The 15,133-nt window shown below is 53.8% G+C and overlaps 6 protein-coding genes across 6 annotated transcripts; 4 read left to right on the forward strand and 2 right to left on the reverse strand.

Annotated features, from left to right (window-relative positions):
* The first annotated feature begins 598 nt into the window (after positions 1-598).
* QC762_001270 (uncharacterized protein) lies at positions 599-2,622 on the forward strand. Its single transcript, XM_062882947.1, has 4 exons — positions 599-1,154; positions 1,233-1,571; positions 1,652-1,906; positions 1,989-2,622. Exons 1-4 carry the CDS (start codon positions 810-812, stop codon positions 2,577-2,579), a joined length of 1,530 nt encoding a protein of 509 aa, XP_062746631.1. The 5' UTR covers positions 599-809; the 3' UTR covers positions 2,580-2,622.
* A 479-nt stretch (positions 2,623-3,101) lies between these two features.
* QC762_001280 (uncharacterized protein) lies at positions 3,102-5,593 on the forward strand. The gene is made up of 4 exons (XM_062882949.1): positions 3,102-3,796; positions 3,879-4,026; positions 4,094-4,325; positions 4,389-5,593. The coding sequence occupies exons 1-4, from the start codon at positions 3,572-3,574 to the stop codon at positions 5,296-5,298; spliced, it is 1,515 nt and encodes a 504-aa protein (XP_062746632.1). The 5' UTR covers positions 3,102-3,571; the 3' UTR covers positions 5,299-5,593.
* A 24-nt stretch (positions 5,594-5,617) lies between these two features.
* On the reverse strand, positions 5,618-7,007 carry QC762_001290 (uncharacterized protein; the record flags this gene model as incomplete). Its single annotated transcript, XM_062882950.1, has 3 exons — positions 5,618-6,456; positions 6,525-6,909; positions 6,969-7,007. 3 exons carry the CDS (start codon positions 7,005-7,007, stop codon positions 5,618-5,620), a joined length of 1,263 nt encoding a protein of 420 aa, XP_062746633.1.
* A 535-nt stretch (positions 7,008-7,542) lies between these two features.
* On the forward strand, positions 7,543-9,303 carry APM4 (clathrin associated protein complex medium subunit; the record flags this gene model as incomplete). The annotated part of the gene is made up of 3 exons (XM_062882953.1): positions 7,543-8,173; positions 8,260-9,229; positions 9,297-9,303. The coding sequence occupies exons 1-3, from the start codon at positions 7,837-7,839 to the stop codon at positions 9,301-9,303; spliced, it is 1,314 nt and encodes a 437-aa protein (XP_062746634.1). The 5' UTR covers positions 7,543-7,836.
* A 512-nt stretch (positions 9,304-9,815) lies between these two features.
* Positions 9,816-11,219, forward strand: CRH1_1 (transglycosylase; the record flags this gene model as incomplete). The annotated part of the gene is made up of 2 exons (XM_062882960.1): positions 9,816-9,924; positions 9,993-11,219. 2 exons carry the CDS (start codon positions 9,816-9,818, stop codon positions 11,066-11,068), a joined length of 1,185 nt encoding a protein of 394 aa, XP_062746635.1. The 3' UTR covers positions 11,069-11,219.
* Positions 11,220-11,493: 274 nt separating this feature from the next.
* QC762_001320 (uncharacterized protein) lies at positions 11,494-13,446 on the reverse strand. The gene is made up of 4 exons (XM_062882961.1): positions 13,237-13,446; positions 13,052-13,171; positions 12,379-12,995; positions 11,494-12,324 (listed from the first exon to the last, which is right to left on the reverse strand). The coding sequence occupies exons 1-4, from the start codon at positions 13,371-13,373 to the stop codon at positions 11,759-11,761; spliced, it is 1,440 nt and encodes a 479-aa protein (XP_062746636.1). The 5' UTR covers positions 13,374-13,446; the 3' UTR covers positions 11,494-11,758.
* Positions 13,447-15,133: the final 1,687 nt, after the last annotated feature.

Here is a 15,133-nt window from a genome sequence, read left to right on the forward strand (position 1 = left end):
GTCATCTATCTCTCTAGTGTTATGCTGCCATGCTGACCTAATCAATAGCCCGTAATTAACCAGACCAGCCAGCTCCAAGGGTAGGCAGTGTGCTATAACATATGTTAAGGCACCCAAGGCACCCAAGGCACCCAGTACGGCACCTAGTCCCCAAAGAATAATATATACAGCATAAGCGTGGGGGTTTCAAATTCAATATCATCCACCAAAGGAGCAAACTCGCCATTTCCTGTGCCCAGTCATCCATCCGTCTTGAGCATTGTGCTATTTGCCTCGCTCAGCCTTCTCGGCATTCCCTTAAGCGGAAAGAACTAGTGATGTCAGTGGCTACCGCCGTCATTCGAATACTAGTGTAACAATGGGCCTTGCGATGTCGTGATCGAGACCCCCTGTAGATGCATAAGGCAGCGCGGGGAGGCGCCCCCCCTTTAACCAATAACAGAGGCGGATAGCATATGTCGCCATTCTAGCGGAAATGTGGCAATGGACTTGGACTCTTGTCGTAGTGATGTTGGGTATCTGGGGTTGCAGATTTTTGTCCTGCGCTTTGGCCTCTGATAGACGATGGCCGGTACCCTTTCTTATCCTCTATGCAGAACAATGATCGCCTTTGACGAATTCAAGCCATATCTGGTTGAGACGAGCCCGAGTCCCCGACGGAGGCTCACGGCTATTAAAGAGGAGTGATGTCTTGAAAAAGGTGCGATGTTTTGCCTCTTGAGCTTGTCTTCTCATCTCAGGGCACATACGTAGACACGTGCCTTAATCGCCGAGACTCTGTCCGACCTTCCCCAAGCATCCCAATCACCATGACGGCCAAGCTCTCAGCAGATGCCCAAACGGCGCCTCCTACGGCTGACCAGGCAGACCAACATGATGACCAGAGTCTTCGGAAAGTGAAGGCCGAGCAAGACCCCTTGTCAGCCTCGCCATCCATCGATGTCGAGCACAGCGATGTGGACGAAAAGTCACTCTTGCGCAAGATCGACTGGCGCCTCTTGCCCGCCGTCGGTGTGCTGTATCTGCTGTCCTTTCTCGACCGCAGCAATGTTGGCAACGCAAGGATCGAGGGCCTTACGGGCGACCTACACATGACCGGAAATCAATACCTCACCGGCCTGACGTTGTATTTCGTAGGCTATGTCATCTTCGAGGTAAGTAGCAGCATCTAGTAGCCTCTTAAAGAGGTTCTGTACTGACAACGGGTCTTGGCCGGCGCCTTGGTTTGCTAGGTTCCATGTAACATCATCCTCAAGCGGACCACCCCTAGGTTTTGGTTGCCAACCCTGACCATTCTGTGGGGCATCGTGGCCACGCTGATGGGCATTGTTCAAGACTTGACAGGCTTTTTCATTGCCCGCTTTTTCTTGGGCGTCACAGAGTCTGGTCTCTTCCCCGGCGTGGTGTACTACTTTTCAATGTGGTATAAGCGACGGGAGAGACAATTTCGCATCTCACTTTTCTTCAGTGCCGCGGCGCTTGCCGGTTCGTTTGGTGGAATTCTCGCCTATGGCATCGGACACATGCGAGGGATTGTGTGGGAAAACGGCTGGCGATGGATCTTTATTCTCGTAAGTCGACCAACAAGTGGCCGCGTGTGCCTCGTGGCTCATCGGTGATGGCAGTGAACTGACACTAAGTCGATGAGCAGGAGGGCATTGCTACCGTCGTGGTTGCCGTGTTTGCGTATTGGTTCATCTACAACTACCCAGACACGGCCGAGTTCCTGACAGCTAAGGAACGGAGTTTCATCCGGAACCGTCTTGCTGCTGACAGCGATGCCACCCATGACGAGCGTTTCACATGGGGCAACGTTTACAAGGCGCTCAAGGACCCAAAGTGTTGGCTCTACGGCCTCAGTTTCCACACCATGAGCCTGCCTCTCTACACCTTCTCTCTTTTCTTGGTGCGTCAAACTTGAAACCGCCTGCTGCTGTCAAATGCCAGTGTTGGAATGCTGACAAAGGCCGGCCTCTCTTGCTCGTTAGCCCTCCATCATCAGAGATCTCGGCTACACTGCAGCCAACGCCCAGCTCTTGACCATCCCCCCTTATGCTTTCGCCTTCTTCACAACCCTGACGGTGGCAACCTTTTCCGAAAAGTACGGGCAACGCGCCATTCCGCTCATCTGCTCGGCATCGTTTGCCATGATAGGCTACATTATCCTGCTGGCCAACACGGACCCCAAGAGCCGGCCAGGGCTCTCATATACGGGAACCTTCTTTGCCGCCGGAGGTATCTACCCAGCGACGGCCTTGGCGCTGTCGTGGCCGGCCATCAACGTCTCGGGCCAGACAAAACGAGCAGTCGCCAACGGTATGCAGATCAGCATTGGAAACTTGGGTGCTGTGCTAGGAACACAGCTCTACCGGCAAAACGACGGGCCCCGGTACATTGTCGGGCACAGCTTTGCGCTGGGCTACTTGGCAGGAAACATCATTGTGTCGCTGATTCTGTACTTGATTTTGAAGAAGGAAAACACCAGGCGGGATGGCATCACGGCCGAGGTCAAGGAGGTGGGCGAGCTGCACGGGGACTGGGACGGCGACGACGACGCGCGGTGGCGTTTTCAGTACTGATGTACAGAGTACCGGATAATAGTAAAGAAATGTCCAGCTTTTGCTTCGTGATGCGTACATTTATTTGTAGTGTAGTGTAGTGTAAAGGGGTTCAGGGGCAAGGCTGCTTGTGGGGATCGCCAAGTTCCAAGTTCTGAAGGATGGTGCTTGGCGGGTAAAACGTGCATCTGAAACAAGCTTTGCAGTCCTGGAAATCGAGAGTTCGTCCCGTCTGGTGTGTCTGGGTCATGCCGGCAGATCATGGGATTTGGGTTGGACGCAAAGCGTAGGGCTATGCTTGGCTTTCCACACACATCCCGTGCCTCCCCTCCCTCCCCAAAGCAAGAGAGGCACGTAGTGTAGTGTAGGTGAATTAAAAAGCCTGCGTCGGACTTGTCAGACAGCCGCACCTCAGGTACCTGAACAGATCATGTTGCAGCACCTGAAAGATGCCGACACGTGTCCAGGGCTTTCCGCATTGGGAAGCTGCTGGTCCAAGCGCTCCCTTGTGCGCGCGCCAACAGGGGGAGGTGGTATGGATCAACGCGGTTTCAGAAAGCTTCAGACGGTCCAGAACACACGGGACACTGCCACCGTCAGCTCAACCCCTGCGCGGCCCAGCATCAGCAAGTGCAGCAGTGCCTGCCGCCAATTGATGGGTTGAGATTGATGATTCCTGACATTGGTTGATGAGAGCAATTGCCAATTGACATCCCGTCTCGTCTCGTCTTGTCTGTCTGTAAGATCTCGTATCCTACCTACCTATCTCCGTCCCCGATCGCCTCCTTACACCCCCCTCCTCCCTCCATTTTTTTCCCTTTCCTCTCTCCCTTCTCTTCCTTTTCTTTCTTTCTTGTCTTCTTCTCCTTTGCTTTGGCTTTCTCCCTCCTCGCCCTTCTCGTAGCTCCTTAGCCTCTGTGATCTAGCCATCAAAGACACACTCACACCCTCTCGCTCACGACCGATCTTTCTCCCGTTGTGGCCATCCAACTGAAACTCCAAATCCACCCGCCATGTCCGACGATGGCCCTGCTGCCGGCGCCCCGGCTGGTCCTGTAGCTGAAGCTGGAGGGGCTGCCGGCCACAGCCAAGGCGGTCTTCACAGCGAAACAAGACCAAAGCGCATCAGCACCCACAGCCCCGTGATAGAGGACATTGCTTCGCTCACCTCGCCCCGGCTCTTCACCCCAAATCCCTTCAGTCGCAAGAACACATCGTTGGATATTGATGATTACTTTGTGAGTTCCTCCTGACCGGTCGGTCCCTTGGCTGTGGCGACGGAATGGCTGGATGAACCCAGGTGCTGATACTGCTCTGCAGACAGGTCCACGCGATATCCAGAAACACTCCAAATGGCCCATCTTCCTCCAGATGCATGGCAGCATCCTGCCCAAGATGATTCTGCCCTTGCTCGCTATTGGCGCCTGGGCGTCTCTCATCACCATCCTTAGTATGAAGGTGTACATGCGTAGGTCCCTGTTGCCTTTGCTTTGTTTGCCACCGTGCGCACAACTAACGCAATGTCTTTCCCATAGTCGGCATAAACAGCATTCTGCTCACCGTCCTCGGTTTTGTCGTCGGTCTGAGCTTGTCATTCCGCAGCTCCACGGCCTATGAGCGCTACAACGAAGGCAGAAAGTACTGGGCGCAGCTGATTCTGGCAACCCAGAATTTGGGTCGGATCTACTGGGTGCACGCTTCTGGCCGCAAGGATGTGCCCGAAGAGAAGAAGGACCTGGTGAAGAGACGCGAAGTCCTGGAGAAGCTGTAAGTCCCCAGGCCGTGGAGAGTCTAGGCGCATGTGGGCTGACCTGTTGGCGTGACGACCAGTACCGCTATGAATCTTTTGGTGGCATTTGCTGTTGCCCTTAAGCACAAGCTGCGCTTCGAACCATACACGTGCTACGAGGACATCTCGAGTCTCATTTCGCACCTGGATACCTTTGCCAAGGTGGCCACCGAGGAGGACCCCGAAAATGCGCACCGGACCTTCAAGCGCCCGAGTTTCTTCAAGAGCGTGGGCGAGTACCTGGGAGTGTCGTTTGCAGAAAGCAACCCACGCAAATCCCTTAAGAAGGCTGCCGTCCCCCTGGGCAACCTCCCCCTCGAGATTCTGTCGTACCTTGCCTCCTTCACCGACGAGCTCGCCCTCAGCGGCCGCCTGCCCGTCACCATGCACCAGACCATGGCCTACAACAACATCATGTCGCTCAACGACGTGCTTGTGGGCACGGAAAGAGTGCTCACCACGCCGCTCCCCATTGCCTACTCGATCGCCATCGCCCAAATCACATGGGTGTACATCCTGCTGCTGCCCTTCCAGCTCGTCAAGGTGCTGGAGTGGATCACGATTCCCGCCACAGTTGCCGCGGCGTATATCATCCTGGGCATTCTGTTCATCGGTCGCGAAATCGAAAACCCTTTTGGCCAGGACGTCAACGACCTACCCCTCGAGGCCTATGCTGCTCAGGTGGCCGCCGAGATGGACGTGATTGCCAGCCGTCCCGTCCGCCCCAGCTACGAGTGGATAGAATCCAAGGACAACCACGTCCTGTGGCCCCTGTCCCACTCGGGCTGGCCCGTGTGGATGAACCGTCCCGAAGAAAAGATCCACGAGGCCGTCAACCACAAGGTCCTGGCCACCTTTCACAGCAAACGAGCCAAGGAAGAGGCGATTGCACAAGGAAAAGTGCACTCGGAAAAGAATGGCCACAAAACGGTGAGCGTGGAGGCCGTGTAGGCTGTGTAGGCAGAGTAAGGGGCGTCTTGAATTTGTGTATGAAGGAAAAACGGCGGGGCGAGGAAGTGTCGGGGGTTGGAAATGGTCTGGTCATGACAAAATAAGCCAAAATGATACATGGAATGGCGTCGAGCATTTTGTTTCGCTTTCTACAAATCTTTTTTTCTCCTTCCTCCCTTTGCTTGTCTCATAACCACACGACAACGCTGGGGTTATTTTCGTCACACATACCTATTAACCATCTAATAAATATTGATCATGCACATGGTTAGCTCTTCTCTGTCCCATTCTTCTCCCACCAAACTTTTGTCTTGGGCTTTCAACGATAGGGCAACGTGCGAGCCATCTCCTTGATGTCTCGATCCTGCTTGTACTCGGCAATGCTGTGCTTGCCGGCAACATGGCTGACCAATGTCTCCTCGGTTTTACACAACGTGTCTCGATCGCGATGACACAGGCATAGGTAACAGGCGTACCCTGAATCTGGACGATGACACTTTGCCACAAACCGCGGGGTCAATATGAAGGACTTAGTATCGACCTTTTCGTCTTTGTCGCCGTAGCGGCTTCCACGTGAAGATGATCTTCCTCGACGTTCCCAGTCCCGATCCCGGTCTCGGATAACCACCTCCTTTTCGATTCGCCAGGAGGATTGACACCCCTCTCTCTCATCTCGGCCCGCCGGGGGATTCTCTAGCAGGGTACCGCACGCCGGGCAGGTGACGTGGACCAGTGTGGGAGACGGGCTGTGCTGCAAGTCTACCGCATATGGGCAGAACAGAGGGCCTTTTCTGTTGGTGCCGCTCCGGATGTCGTCATGATACAGACTGGCGGCTGCTGCAGGAGGGAGTGCTTTTCGTACAGGTGGATGGTCCCAGCCAGCCTCACTTGCTGCATCTCCTCGAAGAGAGGGCGTGGAGGACGTACGGCGGATGGGCGCTCCGGGCCTTGGCCCTCGTCTCGGGATCGGGGCGGACTGGAGGAAACGCTGATACTGGTCTTGGAGGGCGCGAATGCTGCCCTCGCGCGCAAACTCGGATGTGTTGTACAGCCTGCTCAGATCTGGCGGTTGGCCAGTAAGCAGGGCTTCCTCCAAGAGCTTGATCACTGTGCTCTGGAGTACTATGATTTGGCTCTGCAGCTGGGTTTGGGCGACCACTGGTCAGGAAAGCCAACAGTCAGCACGTCGTTCCTGGGGAAAGGTAGAGCGGGACTGGAGGTCTTACGGTCACCCCGGGCAAACTTTTGTCCCATCGTATTGTAGAAGCGGTCGTACTCTCGCTGGATACTTGGGCCGCCGTGCTGAAGAGAGCGTCGAAGATGGCGGGCGCCATCATCGTCTCGGTCGTGGTCATCATCCGCATCGGAATCAGACGCGGAACCGCCACCCTTTGCTCTCTTTCTCTGACCCTGTTTGCCTTGCTCGTCCTTCAGTTTCGTCCTCTCTTCCTCGGCCGTGTTCAAACGCGCCTCGAGCTCCTTGATTCGTTTGTTTTGGCCCTTGTCCCGCTTCCTCTGCCGGCGCTGCTCGACCAAGCGGTCGTAGAGGTTGATGCCTGTGATGAATGTGCCTGCAATGGTCGAGATGAGCGTTGCAAGGACAAATGCTTGCTGCGGGAGCTGTCAGCTTTCACGTCGTCAAACGCAAGAGAGATGGATGCTCTACTTGCCTTCAACTCTTTTTTCTCAGCCAAGTTGGCAGCGTCCATGGCTGCTGCTGGTCGGTTGTCGATGGCGGCTTCTGCACAATAGACGGTCGATAGCGACGTTTGCTGGCTAGAACTGGAGGGGAATTACGGATAATTAAAATAGGACATCTGATCGACATGCAATACGGCCCAAGTACCGACCCCGGGCCCAAGATGGCATTCCTCTGGCACCCTCGACATCATCCCGCATGGGCTGTCTCGGTTCTGTGGTGTGTTGTGTCCCGTCGAAGATACAGGGGCTCCAACCCATGACATCATGGTTGCTATTGAAGTCACTGGCAATTGGCTGCTGGCTGCCATTGGACGGGTGGGTGCAGATCATGCATCTGGGGCTGCTATAGTACTAGGTGTCGGATCAGCTTCATCAGCATCGGTTGCATCCGAAGAGCCAAGTGGCACATCTGGAAGTGCTGTTGTCTGCTAGCGTCAGCAGGTCAAGTGACCGCCGTATGATGATGATGATGACGACGCTGCAGCAAGAGAGGTAAGAGGTAAGTAGGTAGGTAGTGTTATTCTGTAGGTACTGCGGGTCACACTGTGGCTCGTGCACTTGCCCTTCACCCTTAGGTATCGTTCACAAATATCGAACGGGCCGCCCGCCAGCTGAAGGCGGGGGTTAGGTAAGGGGCTGCCCCTGACCGCCCAAGCACGGGGCTCCTGTCCAGCTTGAAACTGCCTGTGCTGTCCATCGGTGCCTGGACCCGACCCGTGTCGGGTGCCCTTCCTCGCAGCGCGTCCCCGGCCGATTTGAACCACCTACTCCGTAATATCCCCCGATCCAATTGAAGCTGAGCTGCAACCACCACGCGGACAGCAGGCCAACCTCACAATGCTGTCGGGAATCCTCATCTTCAACCAGAAGGGCGAGAATCTAATCTTCCGTGCCTTTCGCAACGACTGCCGCCCGCGTCTCGCCGATGTCTTCCGCATTCAGGTCATCAGCAATGCCCAGGTCCGCTCACCCATCCTGACCCTCGGCAGCACCACCTTCAGCCATGTCAAGCACGAGAACATTTACCTGGTGGCCATCACCAAGAGCAACGCCAATGCCGCTCTCGTTTTCGAGTTTCTCTACCGCTTGATCCAGCTCGGCCGTGGCTACTTTGCCAAGTTTGACGAGGAGGCCGTCAAGAACAACTTCGTCCTGGTTTATGAGCTCCTGGATGGTGTGTTTGTCTTGTTTGCTTATCTGCCTGTTGTCTGCCGCGGCGGCCGCTGCTAACGGTGCTCTCTCTCTCTCCCTTTTGCGCAGAAATTATCGACTTTGGCTATCCCCAAAACACCGAGACCGACACGCTCAAGATGTACATCACCACCGAGGGCGTCAGGTCGGAACGCGCCGTCGAGGACTCGGCCAAGATCACCATGCAGGCCACGGGCGCGCTGTCGTGGCGCAAGGCTGATGTCAAGTACCGCAAGAACGAGGCCTTTGTCGATGTCATTGAGGATGTGAATCTTCTGATGAGCGCAACCGGCTCCGTGCTCCGAGCCGACGTCACCGGCCAGATTATCATGCGCGCCTACCTGAGCGGGACACCCGAGTGCAAGTTTGGCCTCAACGACCGCCTGCTTCTTGACAACGACGGCATGCAGACTCTTCCGAGCGGGAACAGGCAGGGGAGCAAGGCAACCAAGGCGGCTGCCGGCAGTGTGACGCTGGAGGACTGCCAGTTCCACCAATGCGTCAAGCTGGGCAAGTTTGACAGCGACCGCATCATCTCGTTTGTGCCGCCTGACGGCGAGTTTGAGCTGATGCGCTACCGTGCCACCGAAAACGTCAATCTGCCCTTCAAGGTCCACGCCATCGTCAACGAGGTCGGCAAGACAAAGGTCGAGTACAGCATCGGTGTGCGCGCCAACTTTGGCTCCAAGCTTTTTGCCACCAACGTTATTGTCCGCATCCCGACCCCCCTTAACACGGCTAGGATCACGGAGCGGTGCACCCAGGGAAAGGCCAAGTACGAGCCGTCGGAAAACAACATAGTCTGGAAAATCGGCCGCTTCACCGGCCAGAGCGAGTTCGTGCTGAGCGCCGAGGCCGAGCTGACCAGCATGACCAACCAAAAGGCCTGGAGCCGACCGCCACTGAGTATGAGCTTCAGCCTCTTGATGTTCACCAGCTCCGGGCTGCTGGTCCGATACCTAAAAGTATTCGAGAAGAGCAACTACTCCAGCGTCAAGTGGGTGAGGTACATGACGAGGGCCGGGAGCTACGAGATCAGGTCAGTTTGCCAACCCAACTGGCTTTTAGAGGTGGGGGAAGTGTCCAAGCTAACACGGCCATGCCAGGTTCTAACCCCGTTTACTAATACCATGTGTCTTCTTTGGTGTGTCGCGGTATCTGCTGCATTGCATAGCACTGGCGTTCGGCGGCGTTTGGTTATTTCAAGAGCATGCGAGAATCTAATGATACACAACTTGATCGGGAATGGGAAAAACAAAACACCGTCTCCCCCCGTGGCAGACCAGGACATGGCAGCCCACGCCAGCGGTTCTGCACAACGGAACTTTGATGTCTCCTCGGAATCACGTACTCCCTTCGCTGTTGCATGTGCTACCTCTTGGAGGGTGACAGGCGGGATGGGCCCCCAGAGCTGACGAGGTGGCGGCGCCCCGTCTCGATCATTTCTCTGGTTCCCATAACCTTATGTTCAGATGGCTTGCTGGCAAACCACTGCTAGCAGCCTGCGGACTTCCGGTTAACCCTGATCTTCTCGCTTCGTTCCGAGAGCACCCTGACAACCGCCTCCATCCTTTAACCGCGCTCTCGTCGATGGCTTTTAGCGTAAAAACCGCCTGGTTTTGATCATGCGCTGCTCTCTCTCTCCGTCGTGGCCTCGTTCTCTGCTGCTAGGTGCCGTGGCCTTGTGTGCCCTGGCCACCGCCCAAACCTACACAAGCTGTAACCCAACGGCCAGTGAGTGCCCAGATAGCCGTTTGAGGTCCTCTCAAGGGACAGATGGCAGCTGACCAGACTTTGTGCAGAGCGCTGTCCCCCTGATGTTGGCCTGCCCGTTCCCAAGTACAGCATTGACTTCCGCAATGGCCCGGACAACAACCATTGGTCATCTGTTGGCACGGGGTCCGTCACGTACACGCCCAATTTCGGCGCTGCCTTCACTATCAACAAGCAAGGTGACTCCCCCACCATAGAGACAGCCTGGTACTTCTTTTTTGGCCGTGCCGAGGTGCACTTGAGGGCAGCCAGTGGCACGGGCATCGTCAGTTGTGTGGTCCTAGAGTCGGATGACTTGGACGAAATTGACTGGGAATGGATCGGCGGCGAACGGAAAGAGGTGCAAACCAACTACTTTGGGAAAGGGAACACAACCACCTGGGACCGTGGCGGCAAGACCGCCATGGGAGACACCCAAGGGCTGATACATAACTACACCATCGACTGGACCCCAAGCCTAGTAACATGGTATATCGACGGTGCCATTGTCAGAACCCTGGCCTATCAAGATGCCCTCGGTGGCCGCAATTTTCCTCAGACGCCCATGAGGCTGAAACTGGGCATTTGGGCCGGAGGGGATTCAAATAATCCAAACGGGACAATTGACTGGGCCGGCGGCGTCACCAACTACACCCAGGGGCCGTTTACCATGTACGTAGAGAGCGTCTCGGTCACGAATCTGAATCCAGCGGCGAGCTATTTTTACTCGGATTTGTCCGGAAGCTGGAAAAGCATCTCCATGACAAATGTCACAACTGGACCTGTGCCAAACCAAGCCCCAAAACCGATGCCGGTAGGAGAGAGCGGCGGTGGCCAGGGTCGTGAGAAAGGGACAGACAAAAGAGACAAGGGCGGAATCACCAGTGACGAGGAGCCCTTTGTGACCCACGACGTGACCGAAACAGCATCTGGCGTGGCTTCCTCGGCGACCGGTTTTGTCGGACATGGTGGAAACCCCATCATAACAACCACCATGGTTTCCCCAGACCACCCTACGGAGCCTGCCAACATCATTTCCGGAGGAAGTAGCTTGACGACTCGATTTGGTCTTGTGGGGATCTTGAGTGTTGCGGTGTGTACAGTGGGAATGCTGGCAGCAGTTTAACTTCTTTGTTGGATTCGTATGGCTGGAGTCTTTCTTATTGAAAAGTTGATAGTATGGGCACCTACCTAAGCAAACCTTTCCTTGCAAAACTCATTAGAGACATTTGGAGAATATTAGTAGTTCAAAACGAAGACCTACTACTTACAAACTGCTCGACGCAAGCTCCATTGTGAAATCGTATCCGACTGGTTGCAAGCCTCGACCAGTGGCCTTCTTATCTTGCTGTCTGCGAGCAACTAGGTGGGTGAGTATGTAAGGGTGCTCAGGGTGGAAACAGAGGTCTTGGCCTAGCTGAACACACGATAAACCAAAGTCGAGTTAAGGTAACTCCATGTAGGCGATGTTGGAACCAATCTTGGATGGTTGGTAACAGTTTAACAAGGAACCCATAGAGCAACCAAGTCTCCCGGCGATCATCCCGAGCCTTCTGCAACACATAGCAAGTTTGAGCTTAGCTGCTGATCGTATCTGTTTTCTACATGACAACGTATGATACAAACCACTCGGTGCTCTCGAAGTAGTTATATCAGTCGTACCTGTCTCTCAGGAGGTAGGTACGTGCACCAGCATCAGTGTATTTACAGCATCTCATCCAACGATGCATTTGTCGTGACATGGCTCCTATGACACATTCATCCGCCACGGATGAACTTCCCGAGCAATTTCACGAGAAAATCTCGAGGAACGTCTTCACAGATACACCAGCAATGCCTCGGACGCGGCCAAGCTCAACGTAACACTCCCCGCTCTCACGCTAGCCTCCTCCACCTGTTCGATTCCTTGTTTCACACATGTTCCGTCTTGAAAAGTCTGACCACCAAAGGTGGCGGGACTAGACCTGTCGGATCTGGAAGTAGCACTACTCCCAGTCAGTCTTTTGGACAGGACGCTCGTGAGGCCGGAAGGCAGTCCAGTCAACGTGAAGCTTTCTCTCGATCTGGTCCCCGATTCGTAGTAGTTGGAGTTGATGAGCAAGATTCGGATGGGCTTGTTGTCCTTGTAGATGGCGTATCCCCCAAAGTTATTCGAGAAGCTATCCAACGGAGCAATTCTTTGTGCTTCTGCCAGGGCCGCCGTGATGAAGTAAGCCCCATAATAAGGGTTTCCCATACTGAACCTGCCCCACCAACAGTACTGGCAGTTTCCGATAGTTCCCTGGTGGAAGTAGATAGACTTGATGCCCAATAATAGGGACTGGGCGACATAGTCTACGATCCACAAAGCGGCGCCGAATGTTGGGCTTATGCCACCCCCTCCTGCGAGAATGCTGTTAGTAGCCGCAGAAAACACAGACGTTATATAGGACAAACCTTGGGTTGCGCTGTTTGTCTCCCCCATGATATAGTCCTTGCCAGCAGCTCTGGCTGCTGCAGCTTCAGCCTTGAAGGGTGCAATCTGTGTCGCAATCGCGCTATGGCTCATGAGTCTTGCCAAATTGTAGGTCCCTGCCCACTGTGGGTAATTATGCGAGTTGAAATTTTTGACAGCTGTCATCGCGTTTCCTTCCTCTCTGGCCAGATTCGCATTGTTGAATTTGTCTGTCCCAAAGAAGACGCCCGCGGAGATGATGCTGGAAGTTGTCAGATTGCTGGCCAAGGCCCTCTGCCATTCAACCTGACTGGCACGGTCCCGAGCTGCGTTCCAGGTGCCACCAGCGATCGGGTCGCTATTCGTGTAGAAGTTGGGTTCGTTGCCGAGCTCGATCGAGTCCAGGTTTCTCATCCTTTGGTGAGCGAGCCTTGAAGCTGCGAGAGTGTTGCCCAGATTATTCAGTCGCCTGTTGAGTCCAATTATAACCTTCCCGGGGTATGAGGCCGCCAAGTCGAAAAACGAAGGGCCAAACGTCAGACTCATGGGTGCATCAGCGGGGTTGCTGACAGAGTAAGTGACTGCTGCCGATGATTGGGCATTATATGTTGCCCGGTCTCTGGTGATATCCATTAGAGCGTGAACCCGAGGTGTCTTCATACAAGATATGCTTACTGCGTTGTTCCACCAACCCTTACCGGCGGCCATGAGCCGGTGAGATCTTTGAAGTTCTTCAAGCACGTCATGGTGGCCGTGACATTTTCCATGTAGCCAGGGAAAGTGAAGAATTCCAGTCTGTCCTAGAATGTCAGCCAGAGGTGCCTTGAGTTTCACTCGAGGGGAGACAGGAGTTGACCTACGACACGCCCACCGGCGCCGGATCTAGGAGAGGACTGGCATTCGATGGAGGCGATGATAGCACGCTGTACGAAACAGCTGCTACTAGATGTGGTGCATAGGTTGCAAGCCGCAGGAAACTCAATCTGCTCACCATCATTGCTAGATAGGAAAACCAACAGGAAATAGTATACAACTTCAAGACAACGAGTTAGTTATTGGTCATAAGGACGTCTCCATTTTATCCTATATTGAAGAATTCTGTCAACACAAGAAAGGTTGCGTTGCAATGCCTAGCTCGGGTTGCGTGTGGCATACAGGGGTTTGACAACTGGAGGTAGTAGTACCCCTTGTTGCAAAAGCTTGGAGCCGGCAAAATACAAACATGATGCGGAGAAACTTAGTTCATTGGTGGAAATAATAGGCCGTCGAAACTGGCTTGCCATGGCTAAAAGGAAGGAAACGTTTGTTTCACAGGGACATCGGAAACAACCCAATTCAGTCTCTACTCTACGAACATGACATCGAGACTTAAGGACAATGTCCAGGAAGACTCAGAGCTCCTGAACTTTACGATGGGAATTTTAGCTCAACTAGCTACACAGCACTATAGTAACATAATCCCTGCATCGTTTTTCGCGCTGATCTGTATCGCAGAACGACATGTCGGGCTGTTTCGCGAAGTGGGCAAAACATAAAGCCATCCCCATGGAAGCTAGGTGTTACGTCCCAAGCGTAATACCCCTATACAGGAACCACTGGGTGGTACCCGAGGTGCTGGGCACCTCAGCCAATCATTGGGCCAGGGATGGAAAGACCCACAAGCCCCCGTGCAACCAATCAGGAGTTGCTCAGTCTGATCAGTGGCCAAGACCACTGAGCACACTGAGCAAGGTACAAAGATACTTCAGAAATATATGTAGACAGCTTGACATAAATAGGGGGGAGCGCCGGGCGCTCCCCGTATCGAGGAATCTGATTCCTCATGCAAGCAATTCAAGTTCATTTGTCTACAATCTACTTTCAGTAGCTCTTTGTTAGAACAACCTGTTGTTGACAGTGAACCCGTGTCTGAGACGCTTGTCACAACCTTCGATCATCCTGTCATATTCACCTTCGGCGTACTGCCTTGCAGTCTGTATCCATTCCTGGTGCAGGTTGTAACACTAGGCTCTATAGGCTGCTGGGATTTGATATGTTGAGCGGAAAACCGTCGCGTTACTGGAGGCCAATGTACACTCCAGTTCCGTGCCTAAAGGCCGCCTGAGCTTCTTCCAATTTGTCGGGGGCTCCCTAAGTATCTAGTCATCTTACAGAGGGAAATTGTTGTAGCCTGGAAAATGCCCGGGTAATAGACTGAAGTATATGCCGTAATTTAATAAGAGTCTAAGTGAAAAAAAAGAAAGTAGAGCAAACATGAGATATATAAAATGTATTTAAATAATAGTTTTACTTTCTTACTTGTGGAAACTTAGCTAGTGTTACAACCTGCACCGGGAGTGGATACAGACTGCAAGGCAGTACGCCGGAGGTGAATATGACAGGATGATCGAAGGTTGTGACAAGCGTCTCAGACATGGGGTTCACTGTCAACAACATGTCGTTCTAACAAAGAGCTACTGAGAGTAGATTGTAGACAAATGAACTTGATTGCTTGCATGAGGAATCAGATTCCTCGACATGGGGAGCGCTGGGCACTCCCCCCTATTTATGTGAAGCTATCTACATATGTTTCTGAAGTATCTTTGTACCTTGCTCAGTGTGCTTAGTGGTCTTGGCGGCTGGGCAGACTGAGCAACCTTTCATGATCGATGTGCTCAGTGTGCTCAGTGGTCTTGGCCACTGATCAGACTGAGCACCTCCTGATTGGTCGTATGGGGGCTTATGGGTCTTTCCATATCCCTGGCCCAATGATTGGCT

This window comes from Podospora pseudocomata (assembly GCF_035222375.1).
Source record: "Podospora pseudocomata strain CBS 415.72m chromosome 2 map unlocalized CBS415.72m_2, whole genome shotgun sequence".
Lineage (NCBI taxonomy): Eukaryota > Fungi > Ascomycota > Sordariomycetes > Sordariales > Podosporaceae > Podospora > Podospora pseudocomata.